Source organism: Aquila chrysaetos, chromosome 10 (genome assembly GCF_900496995.4).
Source record: "Aquila chrysaetos chrysaetos chromosome 10, bAquChr1.4, whole genome shotgun sequence".
Classification (NCBI taxonomy): Eukaryota; Metazoa; Chordata; class Aves; order Accipitriformes; family Accipitridae; genus Aquila; species Aquila chrysaetos.
The window spans coordinates 24,122,846-24,139,788 of NC_044013.1; the positions used below are offsets into that span (position 1 = coordinate 24,122,846).

At 36.9% G+C, this 16,943-nt stretch overlaps 1 protein-coding gene across 6 annotated transcripts in view; it reads left to right on the forward strand.

Annotated features, from left to right (window-relative positions):
* The window catches only part of PER2 (period circadian regulator 2), a 50,377-nt gene that overhangs the window by 2,180 nt on the left and 31,254 nt on the right, over positions 1 to 16,943 (forward strand). For 2 of the 6 annotated variants that reach the window (XM_041126639.1, XM_041126640.1), the window contains exons 2-5: positions 5,932 to 5,988; positions 7,028 to 7,079; positions 9,166 to 9,418; positions 16,122 to 16,596. In XM_041126639.1, the coding sequence (XP_040982573.1) occupies positions 16,223 to 16,596 (374 nt within the window). In that variant the 5' untranslated portion in view covers positions 5,932 to 5,988; positions 7,028 to 7,079; positions 9,166 to 9,418; positions 16,122 to 16,222. Of the gene's footprint in view, positions 1 to 5,931; positions 5,989 to 7,019; positions 7,080 to 9,165; positions 9,419 to 14,733; positions 14,836 to 15,575; positions 15,752 to 16,121; positions 16,597 to 16,943 lie in introns of those variants that run through there. The other 4 variants (XM_041126637.1, XM_041126638.1, XM_041126641.1 and 1 more) reach the window with 4 other exon arrangements.

Sequence of the window (16,943 nt, forward strand, 5' to 3'; positions counted from 1 at the left end):
CTCAGCCTTGGGCACAGCGCTGTTTATGCACTTTACACAGCAGCTCTTGAATACAAAATCTGGGAGCAGGGCCTAGATTTTGATTCGTGTTAGGGAGAGTGCCCACATTGTTGCGCTGTAACATCAGGTTCCTTCTTGCTCATGCTTGTGTGTGTTTGCATGCTCTTGTGATCTTTCTTTTTGTTCTTTCTTACTGAAACTTGCATTATTTCTCTAAAGTGAGGAAGTTTCACTGGAGAACTGGACTGTGTCCTCACTTCATCCAAGACTTGCTGTTAGCCTTGCGATTAAGGCACTGTCCTGAGGTGTAGAGTCCTTTTTCTGGACTGTGGAGGTTGCTTACCTCACTAGTAAGACATAATGGAAAAGAGAGGGCCTTTGGCCTAGAGTAGAAGAAAAAAATAATATCCTTCAGTTTTGGTGGTTTCAGGTGTTTATTTCAAGGTAGAAGGGAAAATGCTTTAGTTGGGTAGTTGGCGTAAGCGTCCAACGCTACAGTGAAAGAGTGTGGCCTGTCCCGTGCTGTGAAGAAGTAAAGTGTAGTTTGGCTTGATCTAGTCCAGAACGTAAAGGCATGGAAAGCAGGATTTTGGCTTTTGTGCACTTTCTTCAGATTCAGCAAGTTTTCTGGTTTCATTAATGATCCAAAGATTACATGGTTTTGCTGGGCTTTTTGTTTATTTGTCAGTTGGCAGGACTTGTTGTAGGCTTCCTATATTTGTTTTAACACATGAATGCTATCTGTGAAAATCTAAGTAATCTTCATTTTTACAGCTTACTCGTATTTCTTTTGGATTTCCACAGAGAGGCATCAGAGACAGCATATTGTGGCAGCTCCTCGCATAATACCTTACTTTTCCACTTTTTTTTTCCCCCCCAGTCATAAGATTAAAATATGTAACAACCCCATTTATCAAATAAACTTACTTGAGCCTGTCCCAGGACAATACATTTTTATAGTAATAAATTTCCTCTGTGAAGAATCACATTTTTTTGAGTAAACTGAGATTTTGATGGAGTTTAGCCATAGTATGAGAATACAGTGAAATGGGGAAACTGATGGGAAGAGTTCTGGATTTTTCTTCCACCTCAGACTTTATTATGACCAGGAAGTGTTTGGTTTAGATACAGACTGATAAACCCATTTTCTTTCCTGGGTTCTTGCCACACCCTTATTTCTCTAACATCTTTACAATATTAAAATGTGCTTTACAGCAGAAAAGCTTTTTTAACCCCTTAAAGTAGAAGCACATCAGCAAGATACTGTGCCATGAGGTATATTTGGTGTGGTTTAAAAGCAAGTAGATTACCACTAGCCAGTAGAACAAGTATATTATCACTAGATCAACTGTAGTGTTTTATATAGGGTTGCTATGGTTGGCCTATGTTGAAAGGGAACATCATGTTCTTAGCAAGATGTTGTGTAATACTTGGCATGAATGTCCTGTAGACACTCTGTTATACTCACAACGTTACCACATCCTAATTACTAGATAATCAGGTGTTTCTGAAAAGGAATTTTTGTGTCCAGTTTTGGTTGCATGGCCTAGAATTCCTCTGAGGATGGTGGATTACAGAGATTTTTAACTGGGTTGTCTTGCTGCATTCATATTTTCGACATCCAGTTATATCCCGATTGTACAAGTTTTAAACTGCTTGAATATTTATTATGTTAACCTAGCTTGTCAAGTGCTGAACAGCAAATGGGTCAATTAATACCTGTATTATTCTTTGCGATATAGTTTTATTACTCTGAAGGGCTTTGACTTGCACTTTCGGGTACCGATGAGGTTGGATGCAGAAAATGGTGATCTTGAAAGTAATGCTGCTGATGTTTTGTGTACTGTGTAAAAGGTGTCTGTCCCCTCTCCTGCTTTAACTGCTGTGTTAAACTTAACCACTGCTGTAGTGGGGGCCAGGCTGTTAATGTTGTGTGTGTTGTTGGTAGTAAGGTGAACCTTTTGATTGCTAGTTGTTGGTTAGTAAGGAACAACTCCACCTTCTGACATGTAGAGGAGTTTTGGGGGGTTGTTTCTTAGCTACAGGTGAGATACTTCACAGAATGAAGTAAATTTAAAGGGCATAGGAAAAGATAAGGCAGCAGTCAAAAACACACTTCATGGGCTAATGGTTTTGCGATCTGTTGCTGGTATTTCTTGTGGCCCCAGGCCACTTTTGTGAAATACAGTATGGCAGAGAAGACCAAAATGAAGAAGAGTCAGATGGTTTGGTTATGCCTGCAAAGGCTGTTCTGAAGCTACTCCTTAGACCATGTTCTGTTCATGCTGACAGTGAGCCAGCAACCATATGTAGTAGGAAGGCACCCGAACACATGGGAATCTACATGCTTGAGTGTACGCACAGTGATCTGGCACTCTAGTAAGTGGCTTAGTAGATCACCAGGTGTGCTTGTGCAGCCTGCTTGTACTCTGCCTGCTAGAAGTGCTGGAACGTGGGCCCGCCAGGCTTCTGTGCTTCTCTTTTGTATTTCTAAGGTTATCCTTTAAGTGTGGATAGGGTCTTTATGTCCAAATGCCTGCACTGGACTTGTACCAATCCAGTACAGAATCCTCTTACTTGGTCCTCTCTCCCTCTTGAAGAGTTCCTGAGGGACAGCGGCAGTGTACTAAGTTTCATGCAAGTTGCACAGGCAGTGGTTCTGAAAAGCATGTTTTCCCTGCTTATCCACATATGCAGGTGAGGTTATGAGAACTTTTTGTGTGTGTGTGAAAGCTATTGTAAGGTCAAGAGAAGTTCTTGTACAGATGTTTTCAGCTGCTGCTGAACTGCTGCTGAAGCAGTGTGTGGTAGTCCTAGAGAAGCCTTCTGATTTCTCTGACTTTTTTTGGTAGTCTGATTTAGACAACTTTGCTTGTAGGACACAATAAGAAGTGAGACTAAATTTACCTTCCTTGAGATATATAATCATGGAGTATGGTTTTCCTTTTTTCTTCATTTTTCTCCCAATAGAAAGCAAAACTTTATTGGGGGTCCTGAAGGGGTAGAGGCTCAACATGCTGTTTACATGACAAGAGGACTGAAGTACACAGAGAGCATGTTTCTTGATGGCAAGAGTACAAGGTTATTCTGCAAATTGTGTGAGCAGCCTGCAGAAGTTCAGTGCAAGCAGTACCAATATTCAACCTGAAAAGATGTGATAGTGGGGAAGAGAGCTCATTTGTATGTCAAAATGTCTGGGAAAGACTTCAGGGTTTTGCTTCCAGCTGCTTTTGAGCATACCGTGGTAATTCTTAATGCTTGTTTTTTCTTACAGATTTCCTTGTATAGATGGATTTTTAAAACTAGAACTGGCTTTTAAAAAGTAGAACCAAAGGTATACTGCCTTTCAAACACCCTGTTCTAAAACAGGCACTTCGCTGTTAAATAACGCCTGTAATTTTTCATAATTGAAGCTTAGGGAGACAAGGTGAAGTGGTGAGGATGTCCAGTACTTCTCTTTTTTTGTTGGCTTTGCTTCCTATCCTCCTTATTCCTTGCAGCTTTTGTATCTTAGTATGGTTTTTGTGCTTGACCTTATTCCGTGTACTTCTATGTTTCTGCTACTTAGTTTCTTTAATTGTGCAAAGATCTTCAGTATATAAAGCACTTCTTTGATTTCAATTACATCTCTACCATGAGTTCCTCTGACTTGAGCTCTTATTTCTCAGTACTTGTATAGCCAACTCATAGGACAAGTACATCGTGTTGTTACACTCCACCAAGTGTGGCAATCTATTACTGATGTGGTGGGGGCTGTATTAGTAATAGTCAGAGAATTTATTTGGCATAGAGCCTTCCAGAATGGGACTTTCATTCTGACTAAAATCTTTAACTGGGTATGAACTGTAGCAATGTCTAAAGAGCAGCATTAGCCTGGAACTTTTGTAAATGTAATACCCCATGGTGAAATTCTGCCCTTGCTTTTTTTAAGGGAGGGGAGCAATAGGTGTGCAAATACACTGCTTAATGGAGATGCCAACAAATATTAAAGTTGAAATATGGTGTTGTAGATACTTCAGATCTAGTTTCACCTGTAATAAAGGTGAAATATATGACTGCGTGGTGGGGTGTGATAATGTTTCCCTCCTTTCTGTGACCACACTTCCTCAAATGTATCATTTTTGTTATTTTGTTCAAAAAAGGACAAGAGTTGACATAGGCAAATATTAAAGAGTTCTGACTACTGATCTCCAGCTTAATAATTTCTCCAGTTCCACTCAGGGAGAGAATAGCGTTTTCTGTTTACAAAGAAAATCTGATGTCTTTTTAAATTCACACTTAATACAAAGAATTTTAGTTCACCTTTAAGAAGGTACCTATTGTAAGACTGGAAGGAAGGATGTCTATAAATTAGCATGGGGCAGGTAAAGGAGACTGTGTTTAGCATCTTCACAAGATGTCTTGGCACAGGCTGCAATAATCTTTGTCTGTCAGGGGTGTATGTCTATGCTCACTTTATTTTTTTCTTTATGGCAAATACCAACCTGTTGGCAATTAAACTTAGCCCTGGGCCATGGCTTATTATTCAAGGTGAAGGAATAAACGTGATAGAGAATTTCTGTTGGCTCTTGGGGATGATAAGTTCAGATCCGCTGTGGAGACTTGAGCACAGGTGGTGGGCTTAACAGAACAAGGAATAATTACCTGAAAGGGTAAAATAAGCTTTGCTTTTGGTCTGGCAGAAAAGAGAACAATTCCTGCTAGATGATGGAGGAGTGGCTCTGACTGCTTTTGGAGGGGGGGAGAAGGGGAGATTACTTTGGTACTTGGCTTCTTACAGTTACAGGAAAGCAAATTATGAATTGGGAGCTGGCCCAGGTTGGTTGGCACAGCATAGGTGAGATTGACCCTCCATGAGGTGAACTTGGTGAGTTCAACAATGTGTTGGTACTGTGCTATTCATAGTAAAACCGAGTTGACTTTGTCCTGTTACCTCAGGCTATCTTTTTGCTATTAGTTACTCCACGGGGAGATAAAGCAGCTTTAAAAACCATAAAACCAATCTAAAACTGGAAGGAAATTAAATAATAGTGGTGCTGTGGGTGCTTCAGGAATAGAAGTGACTGGTGACATAAGCTTACGTCCATTTAGGAACTATCACTTGAGGACTGAGGGATTTTTTTTCTTTTTTTTTTTTTTCCTGTTTGGCCCTCTGGGACATAGCTACGGAAGCTTCTTTCTGTGATTTTTATTTTATTTTATTTTTTTTTTAACAGATATAAGTAAAAGAAGCATAAGTTTTAGCAAGCTGGGAACAGCTTTCGCTTTAAGAATGCATACTTGTATTGTGGAATATGAAGCTAGTCTTTGTCATGATGTTAATACTTTTGCTTAGCTGAATTAGGTCTCTGATGAGTCTTTCATCTGCTAAGGCTAATTTTGAATTTCTATTTTGGTGGTGAAATGTTTTAAGATTGTAATCTGTGGAAGAAGAAACATAACTTGAATTCAAATATGTGATCCCAAATTTTATACTAGATAATACTAATTGTTCAGCTTGGATGCTCTCAGATGAATGAATGGTTGATTTTGAAATACACTGTGTTGGTATCTGTATTATCTAAACAATGTTCTAACAATAAGTGAAGATCATGGAGATGGAGTTTTGGGGGGTTTCTTATGTTTATAAAGGGAACAGAATTCAGTGAAAACTTACTCTGTGCATTGCTCAAGGAACCAATTTAGAAGTTAGGTTATAATAATAGTAAATATTTTTATCAGTAAAATTTCTTGCATTTCCTCTCAGTTTGTATTTGTAGTCTTTATAACTGTTGTTCATCTGTGGAATACATATTTTACATGGTTGGAATTGTACTGCATTACTAAGTGGACTTGATTTATGTTTCATAAATAATTTTTTATCTTGCTTATAAAACCTGGTGTGTTTTTTGTTTTTTTTGTTTTTTTTTTTTTTTTTTTTTTTTTTAATAGGAGTATATTGATAACACTTTCAGATTTGGAAAGATCGTGATTAGTACATTCATTAAGGTGAGTGTTTTACGTTTTCCCCAATAAAGTGTTTTATAATACCAGCTCTTTCTCAGTGAGTCTGAAGTGATCTTTTGGTGTTGCTGTTTTGTATGCTTCCTTTGAGCTGTAATGTGAGAATGCTGAAAAATAAAAAGATATTCAGGGTATTAAATTTTTAAAGACCTGTGTGTAAATCATGAAGCACATGGAAATTATGTGGATTCTCTAAATCTTTAGGAAACTGAAATTTAGTGTAGTGGGCAGTATCAAGTGCTACATCTGCATTGTTTGCTGTGCAGAAGTTATTAATAACTTCCAGTCTTTTGATTGCTCTTGCAGGTGTTTTTAAGAAATTTTAATGAAAATTCTGGGGTCCAGAAAACAAAGTAGTTACTATAATCAGGATGATAGCTCAGGAGGAGAAAGGAAAATGTTATGCTTCTAATCTTTGATTTAGAAAGCAAGTCATAGCTTCCAGCAGTATTTTTTGGTCCGTTGTGCTCTACTTGCTAACAGGCTGATACTATTCTAAATCTCTGTTGGAGAAGTTGAACACATGGCATCTGAGCTACTGACTTAGGCATGTTTATGTTCAATGTGTGAGAAGCTGATGACAAAAAAAGGTTATTACAACTCAGGTGGAATGCATGGTGGATTAATAAAGCAGAATAGACGGTCAGAATTTTGCAAGTATTTTGAAAATGAATAAAAGTTGATGGTTATTGGAGCAAAGGAAGGAAACGGCTGAGAGTTTAAAGGAGAATGGTGGAGGCATGTCATATGTGATGCAAAGAAAATTTATCCAAGTGGTTTTATTATATGTGATCTGATGATGGGACAATATTGGCCCAAGGCAGAAAAGGGAAGGATAGCCATTCTGGATAGTACTGTAATATTGCAATACAGATGAAACTGTAACAGACTTTTGAGGATTAATACTATAGGGTCTGATTAGTCTAAATGATTGAAAAAAAAATATTACTGTTTTTCTATGGCTACAAAATGTGATCTGAATAGGTTCTTTAAAGGTGACAACATTCTCTTTTCAATGCTGCAGGTGACTTCAGTTCTCTACAGAAAGTGAACTTGGTTGGGATCCTCTAATACAGGTGTGTTCCCTAAAGCAGGTTGTTCATTTTATTCTAATATATGAAGTCGTCTATGCTTAGAATAGATAAATCTTAAGTATCAAAGGAAATGTCACAAGTTCTGTTTTTTGTATATTGATCAAATTAGACTTCCTTCTGTGGAAAAGACCTTTTTGAGATGCCGCAATACACGGATGAACTCTTAGTTCTTTGGGATTTGGGCATACTCAGTCACCTGTACGTTTCCTCTGATAAATAATAGAAAACCAGAAGATTAGATTTAACTGCCTCTAATTCTACACAAACTGATAAAATGCCTGGTTTGGATGACTTGTATTTAGTTTCAGATAAAAATCCTTTTGGTGAAGATTTGTCTTGGCTTTCAGTTAAATTGTAGAAAGGCTTATGAGAATTTTGCGTAGTTTACAAGGACTGTTTTTTCTTAATGTCTTCCTAAATTCATTAAGTAGTTGAAGCAGATATGATTCCCAATTAAAACGGTACGTGCTGCTACTGTGAATATCTTCTTCAAACCAAGACTTTAAGCCTTTTTTACTTTTTTTATCTATGAAAATGTCATGATGGAGGTTATCAAACTAGAGAAGTACTATGTCACTTCACAGATAGTCAGGCAAGACCTTGTGGCTAATTTCTTGTAGATTAGTGAAGGTAGAAACTTAATTAGTGAAGGTAGAAACTTAACTCCATTAAGGAAATACAGATTACAGGGAGATGAGTTAGTGTGAGGGAATTGGAAGAGCTGTCTTTAAACCAGGATTTAACTAGTGCTGAAACACATTCCACATTTTCAGTGTCCAAGCTAAAAATTGTGAAATCTTCAAGTAGCTCCAGATATGGCAATTTCTAATACTTCTCGTGGTCAGAGATAGAGAGCTTATAATTTAAATCCTGTTTTATCAATTTACGATAGAGGCAAAACACTTAAAGAACTGATGTACGCAGATTTGTATCATAATCTGAGACTTGTAGAACTCGTATCGGCTTTGCGACGTTATGCAGAATGGAATGTTGTGAATAAATTCTTCCTTAAGTCTGGCCAACACAAATATTACTTTTAACAGTTGGTAGACATGCAGCATTTTAAATTAAGGCATGTTAACATGGGCTATCTTCCAAAATGGTTAGCTTGGGATTTGAATGCTGTTCCAAATTTTTGTTCCAGACATTCCTTCTTCAAATGAAGCACTTAGAGTGATGTAATTGTTTGCCACACAAATGTTGATCTTCTGAACTTTTGATTTTTATTCTACTATTTTTTTGTGTTACATGGCAGTAACATGTACCAACAGACTTAGTTTCTTAGTTTCCTAGATTTAATAGAAGAGCTTTCAGATTCCCTTTCTCCTGCTGAAACTCAGTGTTTTTCTTGGGAAACTGTTTTTATTAAGGAAGAGTAATAGTGTTGATGGACTGTGTTAGTACAGACTTTTGAATGTAAGGAAACACTTTTTTTTTTTTTTTTTTTTTAACACCCCCTGGCCCTGCCCCTCCCTGTGAGGGCAAGTGAGCACTGGAACAGATTGCCCAGAGAGGCTGTGGAATCTCCATCCTTGGAGATACTGAAAAGTCATCTGGAGGTGGTCCTGGGCAGCCTGCTCTAGGTGACTGTCTGAACAGGGATTTGGACACGGTGGCCTCCAGAGGTCCCTATCAACCTCAACCATTCTGTGATTCTGTGAATTGAAGTTTCGTAACTGCCTAGTAAACTCTTTAATGCTCATACCAAGCCTACAGTGATGTAGATGAGTTTAGTTCAGGTGTAAAAATGGCATTCTGACCAAACTTCTTAAGCACTTGGAGCTCCTGTTGACTACATCAGGCATTTTGCTTTATTATCTACTGGAGAGGTTGGTCCTTCATTCTTAGTGGCTGTGTCAACCCATGCGGACTATGTATGTCCTATGCATGTACGTAGTATCATACCATACCAATAGTGAATTGGGTTATTTTATCTAGTGTAGAAGATTCTGTTATTTTAAAACTCTTTAAGACCTTATTTTAGACCAAAAGTGTTTAAAATGCAAATTTGTATCTGATTCCTCTGCTGGATGACAATTTCATGTTTAACCAACATTTATATGCATAGGCATGGCAGAACTGTGAGCATCTCTCTGGTATCTGTTTGAAGAGGACACTGTTGGGGGGCCCAGGTATTTCTTTTATATTTTATAGTTATAGAGGTGTCCGGACTCTGTAATGGTCAAAGATTTCCAGTAGAAGAGGATGAGACAAGAATTAAATGCATGTGGGAGACTCTGGACCTAGGCACTTCATGCTTTTGATGCTAGCTGGGAGGGAGCTTGATAAACACTTTTACCAACTTTTCATAGAAAAAACAGGTAAGAAACATGAATAATTTTTATGATTCATGCTAGTAGAAAGATGCTTCCCCTCCTGCCCACCTAGAGTTTATACAGAAAATACATTGTTCTGTGTTTGTTTTATCTTAGAACTGTGATTTCAGTCGTATGTATGCTCACTTAGAACTATTTTTTGCATATAAACTTTGAGTTACCTTATTTGAAGCTAAAACATTTTTAGACTAAACCTATTCTTATTCTTAAATTCAGGTTTGAGTTTCTTCATTGAGGAAACAATCTGGTTAGAAGCATCCTTACCAGCCCTGGCCTGGTGCTTATGCTGACCTCTTCCTGTATAGGTGGTGCTATAATTCAGGGTGGCACTTGGATGGCTCTGGACCAAGGCTATGTCTTGATCTGTTGTAAAGTGGCAGATGTAAGCAGTGGTTAATTAGGATCACCTTTATAAAGATAACAGTTAACTTCTATTTAAGTAACAGTCCTGTGTTCAGGATTCTCTTGAACTGAAAGATGAATTCTTATCAGCAAATTGTGAAATGAATGCTGTGAAATTCAGATTTTATGGAAGCACTTGTGATATTCTAGATGCTGATAATTTTATCTACAGAAGTAGAAAACTGACTTATACCTCATTCCTTGTTAAGAAAAAGAGCAAAACTTGTTTATGACTTGCAATGAGATGAGGAATCTGTTAAAAAAGAAAATTTGTTTATTTAGAAAGTCTTGCAGGAAATTAAGAATCTTCTGTTATTTTTTTCTTATAGTGAAGTCTGAGAATAGTGCCATCTTTTTTTTCCCCCCCCTTTCTTAGAAAGTGTCATAGTGAAGGTATTCTGTTAATTGTTCTGTCTCTTGCCACAAAAAAGTGAAGCTCTTAGTGTTACTGCTGGTGAAGTTGTACAGTTAGACAAGTCACTTCTTGGATTATTGTTTGTTTTTCAACATTTTTTCCTAATGTTTTGCTGCTACCAAGCATTTAGTTATTGTCTAATTGCCCAGGGAGAATGCATTCATTGTAGATGTTAATTTTCAATTTTATCTAAAACGGCGTGATATGATTAAACCCCTGCTAGTTATTTGTCATACAAATGAGAGAACTTCTACCATTTTGCAAAGCAATCATACAGAAGACGTGGAAATTCTTCTTGTTGATAAGATATTCAGTAAAATCAAATCCTGACCACTAGGAATGTCTCCTGTTGGTGCTAGTACAGTTAAGAGTCCCCAAATACTCACATGTCTAAAGTATAGTCAAACTATGGTGTGGCTCTTGCTTCATTTGGGAATATTGGTAAATTCATATTAGTTGCAAATTTAGATTCAAATCTTCATATGTTCTCCTCTTACTCAGTTTTTGAAATAGATAATTTTGACTCTGGATTTTTAGTTTTTCATTCTTTAAATGCCAGTACTAGATGTGATATTTTTTGTGTGAAAAGAAATCTGGAAAAATATGTTTTCTGAATGTAATCAGATCTCCACTGAAACAAGATTTTTGAATTTAAATGCCATAGTTTCAAAAGAAATTTGCCTCCTTGATGCTCTACAGCCCTCCTTCTTAAGAGGGTCTTTCAAAAGCATAAACCCATTATTTCTTCAAGTGTTTGTCCATACACATTTTGGTGTGTTTTTCTGGGGACACTACAGGCTGTTTCCGTCGTCTTACTGCAGGATAAGGGAGCTACTGTAGCTAATGAATAACCGGAAGACATTTTCTGCACATCTAACCTGGCATATTAATGCCTACATTTGTCCTTAGTGTTCAATGGAATTGTGTTGCCTTTTTCATACACTGCATCAGGATCTTAAAGAGTTCTAGTCTTTGCCAGAGTGACTGTGGGAGGTTTGCTTTGTGTAGAAGAGTAGAATGTTTTGTAAGCCAGTTGCCTTAAAATCAAGCTTAGCTGGTGCCAATTTAAGATTAAAAAGAAGTTTTTATTTACAGAGTCAAAATAGACAACCTCCCTGAAAAGTTTAGAAAGATGGAGCAGAAAATAAAGAAAAAAAAACAGGCTTACAGTACTTGTCTCAAGATCAAACCTAAAAGAGGTCTTCCTCTGTTTCCACGTGACTGTTTGCACTTGCTTACTGAACTTGGTGTGAGCTGCAATTACCTTCCTCTAACTGTGGTAACAGGAGAGAACCTCAGACTGGGACAGCATGCTAGCTTTTATCTTTTCATTCTTGTTTGGGTATTGATTGGAAATTTATTCAAGCATATAAGTGGGATGAATATGTGCAATTTATTACGGCATTTTGACTGAGATTAGTTTCAACATTAATTAATCTCTCTGGGATGATTGACCGACCCTCTGTGCTCCTGAAGTATTTGCATGGTGCTTGCTATGCATGCAGATGTTCCACTTACGTCTTCATCTATCTGAGAGTAAAGTCTAGCCAGATGCATCAGTTCTTATCTAAAATTACAGGCACAGAGCATGGTGTAGGGTAATTGCCTTTTTTTTTTTTTTTTTTTTTTTTTTACAGTTAGTCCAATCTCTTCTTAGCAAATCTCTCCAAATTTACAGCATATATTGTCTTTGCTACTTTGGGGGATCTTGGCTTTTTTCTTTAGTATACAAGTTCTTGCTTTAGAAACACTCCTCTTCCTTCTTTCCCCAGAAGCTCTTGGAAGTCTATCATAAAGTTGTTCTTGTTCCTTCCTATTTATTTTTCCTGTATTCCTTACTCTGGTATATGCCTCTGGCACTGAGGCTTTTGAGATTTTGAAACAGAAGAAATTTTGTGCGAGACTGACTTGCAGTGACATTAATCTTCCAGTCCTGTCTAAGAACACTGTTCCGCCTCAAGAAGTTGCGCCAATTCTTCTTGAAAGATACCTTTAGAAAGGTCAAATTTGTATCTTCTCTATTACTGGGATACTCATTTTTGTTTCTGGCACCATTGTATTTGGGCTCCAAATTGTAGTCACTGTAATGTAGTTATGTAGGAACTGCATAGGTACTTACTGTGGGCAAAGCTGCAGAAGCTTCGGCATGTTGCTAGTTAGAGACAGAAGTAACGCAACTTAAGTGTTTCCTGACACAAGTTTCTGCCAGGTATCAAGAGGAAGAAAATTCACATGTTATCTACTATAGGCCAGTACCTATTCCTTTTCTGTTGGTGAGTCTCTTAATTTGAACTCATTGCTTAAAATAAATATAATTCTAAAAAACCTCAAATCTTGACTGTCACTGAATTACTCAGTTCTTGTTCAAGGAGGCACAAGAAATTCCTCGAAAGTTATTAGGCAGCTTATATATATATATATATATATATATACACACACATATATATTTTGGGAATGGTTCTCTCCCACCTTAGGAAGCACTATTGAAGTTTCCTACAAATACCTGGCAGAAGCTAGCCTGGGTGTCAGGGAAAGACGAGAGGAGATGAGACAATAGATGGTATTTGGAGGTGGAAAAAATTACTCATCAGTGGTTTAACAGCTCAGAATTTCAAACTGTAAGACTCTACCTGCCAGCAATGGCACAATATCATTGACTGTTAAACTTCCAAAGATTACAGGAAAGACTTTGTTGAAATATTTTTCCAAGGAAAGCTTGTTCCAAAAAAATATTTGTGGACAACTCTTAAGGCTGAAAATACTATGGCATATGTAATACTCATTGGCTTCAGAATTCAGGAGAAGAGGTTTCTTACATTTAAAGACTGAAATACAAAATGTTTGCATTCAGAGTAGGAAAGCTGTGGTACAATCACTGCTCTTCCCATAAATAGCACAATTTTCCTGATATATGTGTTACTGTAATATTGGGCTAATTAGAGAATGTAGGGCTACGCTGAGAGTCTGTCTTCTGGCAGGTCATGCTTATGAACCTAACAATAGTGATTTATATAGGTTTGTTTTTTTTTTTTTTTTTTTTTTAAGGGATTTACTTATAGCAGCCCACAGTGTGTGGGGTATGTTGGTTTTTTTGTTTGGCTGGGTGTTGGTGGTTTTGGTGGGTTTTTTTTTTTTTTTGAGAGCGCTTTTTTCCTCTACCTCTACAGAAATCATGTAACAGTTTACTAGCAGATAGTGTTGTTTTGGTTATGGCAGTATGTTTTTCTCTTGTATCTAAAGCTCTTTCTAAGTAGCATTTGGTCAGAAAAATAAGAGCAAACCCCTACCTTAGGCACAGAATATAGCATGAGGAATGTTCAATCTCGCCCTAAATTCCTATGTGAGACTGACTTCCTTTTCAGGTGATGCTATGGCTGTCTTTTTTCCAAAAGCTTTATTTTAATCACGATGGGGTTAACTTGTGTAATTTTGTTGTGCATAAGGCATTTATTTGAAGTAGACAAAATGCTGTAGGTGATCTCCAAGGTTACCTTTAACCTTCATGGAGAAGGTAAAAAGCCCATCCCATTGCTAGCTGAGTAGTTTGCTGGAGTACCTTTGCTCACTGAATCCTCTGTAGAACTTTACAACCTCAGTGCCCTCTGAGAAATAATAGTACAGATGACATGTGAGAAATGGCTTGAGAGTGGGTTCCATTACTTAACCAGACAGATGCTCTTCTGCAATACTTGAAGTACTAGTAAGATCATTTCCTGGGTGAGAATGGATTAACATGTTTCTAAAAAGCTCCTTACCTCTAGAGTAACAGGTTTATCTCATATGCTGTCCATATAGGTATTCCCAGTGCCACCTTCTATATTCACTCTCCTGAGGCCTTTGATATTTTCAGTCACTCTCAGGCAAAATGAGTCATGGCTAGCCTTGCATTGCTAAGCATGGGCTGTGGTACTGCAGGTAGTATCATGGGTACCACTAAGGCTTATTAGGAGCACGTGTGGTGAGAGTGGACTATATACAGGGACAGAATGTCATTAAAATGTCTAGCTAAGTAAGGCAAGTGAAAGTGTGAGCTCTGTCTACCAGAGAGATGAAATCAGAGGTGAACCATCTGATCTAGTTAATCATTGGCCACCAGAGTATGTGCCATTGTGAAATAATATTCTTTTATTGCCTGTTCCAGTTATCTAATTTATAAGACAGAAGTGGCTTACTTAGTCCAGAAAAAACTGTTAGAGCTACTAAAGGGTAATTTACTGCCTGTATGCTACTATTCTATCCAACAGCATAACAGGATATCTATTTAGTGTGGATTAGAGTACCTGAAAGTGAACACATACGGAAGTGAAATGTTGGTATATTTTACTCTAACCAAAGGGGTTTTTTTATTATTACCTATAATGATGTACTAGTGAATAATCTTGTAAAGAAAAAAAAAGTTACTTATTTATCTATATTTGTATACCATTACTGATAGCTTAAATGAATGTCCTTAAACTACACTTCCTCTTTCAAATGAAAACAGATAACTTGCATATTACTTTGGCCAAACGAGGAGAGGAGTAGTATTTTCTTCTGAAAAACTCAAAATAAATGTAAAATGTCTGGAAAAACAGCAATTAGGAGGGTAAGAAAATAGTTTCAATGTTTTTTTTTTGGGGGGGGGAAGGCGAGTTAAATCACTGTGTTTTAAATGAATATTAAGTTAATGTTTTCTGTTACAGGCTTTCTAAAATATATATATATATTTATTTGTGTTTAAAAGGAAGCTGCTGCAGTTAATATTAGCAAAACTTAGTTGCAGATTTATTTCTTTGACTCTGTTGTTCCAGTCAGAGGTGTATTAGACAACAATTGTAATCTTGAATATTTTAAAGGAACGAAGAGGAAGGAACAAACATGGTTCCATTGTTTTAAAAAAAACACTTTTTTTCCCTGGTGATGAATTACATTGTATAGAGAAGCTTAGTTCATGGTTTTGCAGTATTGTTGACTCTGTGGATTGCTGAAATAGATGAGGAAGTTAGTCAGGTTAAATCTGTCTTTTATTCATAAAGTTGAACTGCTCTCTAGTACTTCTCCTTCAATGGCTCTTCAGTTCTTCGCTTAGTCTATCCTTAATTTGCTTCCCTATACACTCTGATTTTAAGCCCGGTGCATTAGAATTTGATTTTAAAGCAGGGATTTTTTTGTTTTGTTTTAAGTTTATTATTCTAAAAAATGCAGATTCCTCCCCCCCCCCCCCCCCAAACTAGTGGTAATCGGTAGATAAAATGATTCTCAGGCTTATTTGTGTTTTAGAATTTTTGTTGTTGATAAATAGGCGGGTTTCTGTACTTAGTTTGCTTGTTCCTGCTGTGTGTTCAGTCAACCTACCTATGTGGCTCTTGTACAAAGAAAGAAATGAAGAATTGGTCAAAATGGCAGAACTTATCTTAAAAGAAAAAAACAAGACTAAGTATTTAAAAAAACCCCAACCAAACAACCTCTAAACCAAGTAAGGAATCCTCTGATGTCTGAATGGAATCTATTTGTTTATCAAGGTAAATGGGAAGCCAAGGGAATGGTTTCACTGAAAATAATAATAGCTATTATCCTAATCCAGGCAGTAAAATTGTCAAGTATTAAGTAGGAAAACAGAAAACAAGAGAATATTTAAACTTCTAAGGAGTTTTTCATGTTTATTCCACTTTCTCTTTTTGTGTGGGTTTTTACTAAAAAGTAAATACCTTTTCCACAATAAAACATTGTTAGGTTTGCAATTCTATTAAACTTTTCACTGTTCAAATGCTGAATGTATTAACCATGAATATCACTTACCACGTTTAATTTCATCAGTCAGTGAGAATTCCAGTTTGTCAGGAAAGGCAAACAAGAAAATAATTTTTTTTTCTTCCTTCCCTTCCTCCTCAGATTTGTGGGTCTGTACTTCCAAACAGAGTTTGTACAGAGAGAAAATTCTGAATATGGCTTGATTTGCTCTTGATCTTGGCAGTGTTTCTAATGAGTGTCCCATGGACTCTATCAAGTTCAGGGGGTTCTACTCTAGCCCTGAGGAGCAGAACCCTGAGCAGCAACCTGGTATCAGTGAAAACACTTCTTCGTCATTCTCTTTGAAGGAGCAACAGAAAATGAGTGATTATTCTGGACTTGCAAATAACCATAGGCAGATGATTGCTGAAGATTCAGAAATTCAGACAAAGCCTGAACACTCTCATGAAGTTCTTCAGGAAGATATTGAAATGAGCAGTGGATCCAGTGGAAATGACTTCAGTGGAAATGACACAAATGAAAACTACTCAAGTGGGCATGATTCTCATGGCCATGAATCTGATGAAAATGGGAAAGATTCAGCAATGCTCATGGAATCATCAGACTGTCATAAAAGGTAGCAGCTAATATTAAATTAATTTCACTTTTATTTTTGTCACTAAAGGCTTTTTCCATTTGAATCTAATTTCTGAATAATTATGGTATAAAGTATTATCTTCAAATTGAAGCTGAGTGTTCACTTGTACTCTTGTATGATGTAAATTGTGTAATATATTGTAATTCATAAAAAAGAAGGTCTCTAGTGTTCTGTGGGGCCAGCTTAATTTGAATCTTTCTTCTCATTGTTGTGTGTTTAATTGGCCTTATTTATATTTTTTTTGTAAATCAACTTCTATAATTGTATATCAAAAAGTGTCAGTCTAGAAGTGTAAGGATGCATCTGTGCTATTTTAATCTTTTAAA